The sequence below is a fragment of the Pelecanus crispus genome, chromosome 8, assembly GCF_030463565.1.
Source record: "Pelecanus crispus isolate bPelCri1 chromosome 8, bPelCri1.pri, whole genome shotgun sequence".
Taxonomy (NCBI): Eukaryota; Metazoa; Chordata; class Aves; order Pelecaniformes; family Pelecanidae; genus Pelecanus; species Pelecanus crispus.
This window is the reverse complement of record NC_134650.1, coordinates 47007894-47014290: the sequence shown is the minus strand read 5'-3', so window position 1 is coordinate 47014290 and position 6397 is coordinate 47007894. Positions and strand designations below refer to the sequence as shown.

Genomic DNA, 6397 nt, shown 5'->3' with positions numbered 1-6397 from the left:
TGTTGTGTTTGTTTTGTTTGGTTTTTTTTTGTTGGGGTTTTTGGGGGGGTTGTTGAGAGAGATTATTATTATTAGTGGTGTTTTTGTGTTTAGGGATAAAAAAAAAGGAGGAAGATAGAAAGGAAAGGGGATGAAGAAGAGAAAAGAAAAATGGATTAAGAGAAGAAAGAAGAAAATTATTAAGAATAGAAAATAAATGAGGAATAAGATAAAAGAAAATTAGTAATAAGATAAAAAAAATTTAGTAATAAGTAGTAAAAGATAAAAATTTAGTAATAAGATAAAAGAAAAGTTATGAATAAATATAGAAAATAAAATTTGATGTATAATATAATTAAAATTTAGGTAATAATATAAAGTAAAATTTATGTTAATATAAATTAAAATTTTATTACAGATATAAACAATTTATTAAGAATATCAAATATACAATTTATTAATAATATAAAATAAATTTATTAATACTATACATTAAAATGTTCTACTCCTATAAATTAATCGTTTTAGTATCAATATAAAATAACCCCTTATTCCATCCTCTCCCACACATTCTCATAATCTCCACTCACCTATTCCTATCATTCTTCACCCTTTCTTCCTTCCTATCACCCATCCTTATTACCTACCTCTCCCCTCCACCTTTCTTCATCCTCTCCCCTCCCCTTCTTCTCCTCTCATCTTCCCCTTCCTTCTCTCCTCTCACCCTCCCCTTTCTTCTCCTCTCCCTTCACCTTTCTTCCTCCCTCCTTCCACTTCCCCTTCTTCCTCCTATCTCCCTTCCCCTTTCTCCTCCTCTCTCTCCCCTTTCTTCCTCCTCTCCCCCCCTTTCTTCCTCCTCGTCCCTCCCCTTTCCTTCCTCCTCTCCCCCCCCTTCTTCTCTCCCTCCCCTTCCCCTTTCTTCCTCCTCTCCACCCCCCCTTTCTTCCTCCTCTCTCCCCTCCCCTTTCTTCCTCCTCTCCCCCCCCCCTTTCTCCTCCTCTCCCCCCCCCCTTTCTTCCTCCTCTCCCCCCCCTTTCTTCCTCCTCTCCCCCCCCTTTCTTCCTCCTCTCCCCTCCCCTTTCTTCCTCCTCTCCCCTCCCTTTCTTCCTCCTCTCCCCTCCCCTTTCTTCCTCCTCTCCCTCCCCTTTCTTCCTCCTCTCCCTTCCCCTTTCTTCCTCCTCTCCCCTCCCCTTTCTTCCTCCTCTCCCCTCCCCTTTTCTTCCTCCTCTCCCCTCCCCTTTCTTCCTCCTCTCCCCTCCTTCCCCTTTCTTCCTCCTCTCCCCTCCTTCTTCCTCCTCTCCCTTCCCCTTTCTTCCTCCTCTCCCCTCCCTTTCTTCCTCCTCTCCCCTCCCCTTTCTTCCTCCTCTCCCCTCCCCTTTCTTCTCCTCTCCCCCCTCTTCTTCCTCCTCTCCCCCCCCCTTTCTTCCTCCTCTCCCCCCCCTTTCTTCCTCCTCTCCCCCTCCCCTTTCTTCCTCCTCTCCCCTCCCCTTTCTTCCTCCTCTCCCCCCCCTTTCTTCCTCCTCTCCCCCCCCCCTTTCTTCCTCCTCTCCCCCCCCCTTTCTTCCTCCTCTCCCCCCCCTTTCTTCCTCCTCTCCCTTCCCCTTTCTTCCTCCTCTCCCCTCCCTTTCTTCCTCCTCTCCCCTCCCCTTCTTCCTCCTCTCCCCTCCCCTTCTTCCTCCTCTCCCCTCCCCTTCTTCCTCCTCTCCCCTCCCCTTTCTTCCTCCTCTCCCCTCCCCTTTCTTCCTCCTCTCCCCTCCCCTTTCTTCCTCCTCTCCCCTCCCCTTTCTTCCTCCTCTCCCCTCCCCTTTCTTCCTCCTCTCCCCTCCTTCTTCCTCCTCTCCCCTCCCTTTCTCCTCCTCTCCCCTCCCCTTTCTTCCTCCTCTCCCCTCCCCTTTCTTCCTCCTCTCCCCTCCTTCTTCCTCCTCTCCCCTCCCCTTTCTTCCTCCTCTCCCCTCCCCTTTCTTCCTCCTCTCCCCTCCCCTTCTTCCTCCTCTCCCCCCCCCTTTCTTCCTCCTCTCCCCCCCCCTTTCTTCCTCCTCTCCCCCCCCCTTTCTTCCTCCTCTCCCCTCCCCTTTCTTCCTCCTCTCCCCCCCCCTTTCTTCCTCCTCTCCCCCTCCCCTTTCTTCCTCCTCTCCCCCCCCCTTTCTTCCTCCTCTCCCCCCCCCCTTTCTTCCTCCTCTCCCCCCCCCTTTCTTCCTCCTCTCCCCCCCCCTTTCCTTCCTCCTCTCCCCCCCCCTTTCTTCCTCCTCTCCCCCCTTCTCCCCTCATCCCCCTCTCCCCAGGTTTCCCACCCACGCAGGGCAGCCAGAGGGGAGCGGAGCTCCTGGGTGGAGGGGGCACTTGGCCATGGGGCCACAAACCTCCCCCAGAGCCCCCCCAGCCTGGACACCCCCCACCAAGTTCCCTTTCCTGGACCCAGGGGGTCCCGCACACGCAGCATCTCCCCGGCGCCCCCCATCTCGGGGGTCCCTGGGGCCGAAATCTGGGGTTGGGGCGTTTGTAGCCCAGGGTTGGGGGTCTGTATCCCGGGTTGGGGTTTGTGGCCCAGGGTTTGGGGGTTTGTATCCTGGGTTGGAGGTCTGTAGCCCAGGGTTTGGGGGTTTGTGGCCCAGGTTTGGGGGTTTGTAGCCCAGGTTTGGGGGTCTGTATCCCGGGTTTGGGGTCTGTGGCCTGGGTTGGGGGTTTGTGGCCCAGGTTTGGGGGTTTGTAGCCCAGGTTTGGGGGTCTGTAGCCCCGGTTGGAGGTTTGCATCCCGGGTTGGGCGTTTGTAGCCCAGGGTTGGGGGTCTGTGGCCCAGGTTTGGGGGTCTGTGGCCCGGGTTGGGGGTCTGTGGCCCAGGTTTGGGATTTTGTAGCCTGGGTTTGGGGGTTTGTATCCCCGGTTGGAGGTCTGTAGCCCAGGTTGGGGGTTTCTATCCCTGGTTGGAGGTTTGTAGCCCAGGTGTGGGGGTTTGTAGCCCAGGTTTGGGGGTTTGTATCCCCGGTTGGAGGTCTGTAGCCCGGGTTTGGGGGTCTGTAGCCCGGGTTTGGGGGTTTGTAGCCCGGGTTGGGGGGGCCGTACCCCGGGCAGGGACCCCAGCAGCCCCGCTCTGTCCCCACAGTCATGCTGACGGGAGGGATCGTGGCCGTGGCGGGGCAGTTCAAGGGCTGGTACTTCGCGGCGTATGCCATGTATCCTTGTGGAGAGGAGAACCCTGCCCCGATTCGGGTGGGAGGCCCGGACCTGGGTGGGGGGAGACATCCTCCTCCTCCCCCTCCTGGGCTCAAATCCCCCTTTCCCTGCCCCAAACCCTTTTTTTTGGGGGTGAGGGTTGTGCCTAGGGACTAATCCTGGCCCCGAGCACCCCTTTCCTTGACCCCCCCCGCAGCGTGGCAGGCGTCTTGGTCTGCCTGCTCGAGTACCCCAGGAGCAAGCGGAAAAAGGGCTCCACCATGGAGAGGTGGTAAGTGGTGTCCCCCCCCCTGGAATTTGGGGTCCTGGTACCCCCCACCCTGCCCCAGACACAGGGACATGGCACCGGGAGCAGTGGGGTGGGAGCAAGGCTGGATCCCACGAGTGCTTTCCCTGGGGTGCCCCATGCAGGGACATCGTGGGGATTGGGGGGGGGGGGGGGGGATCCCTGGGGGTGGGGGCACCCCCTCTGACCCCCCCCAGCGTTGCTCTGCAGCGGCCAGAAGTACTTGACGGCGGTGGTGAAGGTGTTCGGGCCCCTCACGAGGAATTACTACGTCCGAGCTGTCCTGCACGCTGCGTAAGTGGGGTGCAGGGTCAGGGCTGGGGTGCAGGGTCAGGGCTGGGGTGCAGGCCCCCCCCCGAACCCCCAATTTCTCACGCAGCCTGGCCGTCCCCGCTGGTTTCCTTCTCTCCACCATCCTGGGCACCGTCTGCCTGGGCATCGCGAGCGGCATCTACCTGCTGGTGAGTGCGGAGCGGATTTTGGGGGGGAAAGGGGTGTTTTGGGGGGCTGGGGGGCCCGGCTGGAGGAGGGGGGCCCCCACCTTGACGGCCCCCCCCGGCTTTGCAGGCGGCGGTGCGCGGGGAGGAGTGGAGACCCATCGAGCAGAAGCCCCGGGAGCGGCCGCACATGGGGGACACCATCAAGCAGCCGCCCACCAACCCCCCGCCCCGGCCCCCCCCCGACGCCCGCAAAAAGCAGCCGGAGGAGGTGGGGGGGCAGGTGAACCCCATCCCCGTCGAGGCTGAGTAATGGAGGGGGGGGGGTCCCCTCCTGCCGCTTCTGCGCCGCTCCCGCTTCCCAGCTGCGTCCCAGCTCCTCGGGGGAAACCAGGTTGCCTGGCTCCTGGGGGTCCCCAAATCCTTGGGGGTGCTCAGCTCCTCAGGGGGGGTCCCAGCTCCTGGGGATCCCCAAATCCCTGGAATTGCTTAGCTGCCTGAGGCGTCCCCAGCTCCTGGGGATCCCCAAATCCCTGGGGATCACGAGTTTCCCCTGGGCTCCTTAGCTCCCTGAGGGATCCCCAAATCCCTGGGGATGCTCAGCTCCCTCTGGGGGCTCCAGCTCAGCTCCCAGGGGCTCCCCAGCTCCTGGGGATCCCCAAATCCCTGGAGTTGCTCAGGTGCCTGAGGTGTCCCCAGCTCCTGGGGATCCCCAAATCCCTGGAGTTGCTCAGGTGCCTGAGGTGTCCCCAGCTCCTGGGCATCCCCAAATCCCCAAGGATGCTCAGCTCCCTACGGGGGGTCCCAGCTCCTGGGGTTCCCCAGATCCTTGGGGTTCACCAGTTCCCCCTGGGTTCCCCAATTCCCTGGGGGTGCTCAGCTGCCTGAGGTGTCCCCAAATCCCTGGGGGTCCCCAGCTCCCCAGGGGCTCCCAGCTTTCCAAACAGCCCCCAATTCCCCAGGCAATCCCCAAATCCCTGGGAGCGCTCAGCTCCCCAGGGGCTCCCCAGCTTTCCAAACAGCCCCCAGTTCCCCAGGAAATCCCCAAATTCCTGGGGAACCCCCACTCCCCAAGAGGTCCCCAGGCCCTACGGGGCCGGGGGGATCAGGCAGCCTTGCTCCCTGCACTGGCTCTCGCTGTTTTTTGTCACCTCTGCGGTTCCTGTTGCAATAAAAGGTGGGAAAGGCGCCGGCTCCCCCTGCCTCCCGCTCCCCTGGGGGGGCTGCGGCTGCCGGGGCTGGGGTTTGGGGGGGTTTTAAGGACAAACAGCCCCATTCTGGGCAAAGCCCGTGGTGCGGCTGAAGCTGGGCTGGGCCGTGTCCCTCCTGCTGTGGGGGGGACAGGGAGGTGATGTCCTCAGGGCACATTGAGGGGACCCCCCCGACGCTGCTGCGCCCTCCTGAAATCTCCCGTGGGTCCAAGGGGGTGAAGCTGGGGGGGACGTGGGCGGTGGCACGTGGTCCCCAGGGGTGAGCCTGCACCCCAGCGTGTCCCGGAGGACCCCCCCCCCCCCCCCCCCCAAAAGGCTGGCGTCACCCCCAGCGGGGAAAGGGAGGGGGACATTTCCCACTCGTGGGTGCTGGAGGGCATCTGGGCACCGGGGTGTGACATAGCGGGGGGACACAAGGGACGGCCACCTCCGTGCGCTGCGTGGTGGTGACAAACCCTTGACCGGCTGCTTGGGACCACCCCCCCACTGCTCCCGGCGTGAGCCCTGGTTTGGCGAGGGGTGCAGCCCCCCCGCCCTGGGGCACCCATGGGTGCTGCTGGCGCGTGGGGCGGCCCTGGCAGGTGGTGCTGGGCACGTGGGATGTGGGTGCTGGGGGGCAGAGCCCTGGGAAAGGTGTGGGTGGTGGGTGCTGGGGCTGCCCCCCCAACCCCAGGGGTGTGGGGTACCCCTCTGCGCCACGGCATCACCTCCCAGTTCCTCCTGCCCTGCCGTACTGGGAGCACTGGTGCTTCACCCACGGCGCTGGGGCTGAGAGGTGCCCGGGGGCCGAGCGTCGCCCCACGGGACGCCCGCGGCCGTGGCATCCGTCCCCACCCGCACCCCTTTTGCCGGCGTCCCCACCGGCCAGGAACAGAGCCAGGATGGCGCCGGGAGGCTCGGCCTTTATTCGCAGGCTGTGCGCTGCCGGCGTTAAGACGGCACATCATGGGGAGGGGACCAATAAATAGCTCCGCGGAGGAATAAATATCCAGCGAGGCGCCAAGAAACGCTCGCAGGGTCCGGCCGTGGGGCCTCGGGCACCCGTGGGGGTGATGCTGGACCCGGAGTCGCAGCCTTTGCGGAAGGGGAGATCAGCAATAAATAAATTTTTAAAAAAAAAAAAAAAAAAGTCCCCCAGCAGCAAGGCTTATAAATAACTCATAAATAACGAAGTGAGGGGTTCTGCGGCGGGGGGCACCCGGCGGTGGGTGGGTGCGGGGGGCCGGGTGGGTGCTCTAAAACAAGCACGGGTAGCGGGGGAAATGCGGTGACACGGTCACGTTACGGGGCTCCACGGGAGCGGGGTGGGGGGC

The 6397-nt window shown here is 61.2% G+C and overlaps 1 protein-coding gene across 1 annotated transcript in view; it reads left to right on the top strand.

Annotated features, from left to right (window-relative positions):
- The window catches only part of CYBA (cytochrome b-245 alpha chain), a 9344-nt gene extending 5158 nt beyond the window's left edge, over window positions 1–4186 (top strand). Inside the window, exons 2-6 of the mRNA XM_075715545.1 lie at window positions 3080–3149; window positions 3347–3421; window positions 3647–3730; window positions 3816–3897; window positions 4004–4186. Coding sequence (XP_075571660.1) covers window positions 3080–3149; window positions 3347–3421; window positions 3647–3730; window positions 3816–3897; window positions 4004–4186 — 494 coding nt within the window. The remainder of the gene's footprint in view (window positions 1–3079; window positions 3150–3346; window positions 3422–3646; window positions 3731–3815; window positions 3898–4003) is intronic.
- The last annotated feature ends 2211 nt before the right edge of the window (window positions 4187–6397 follow it).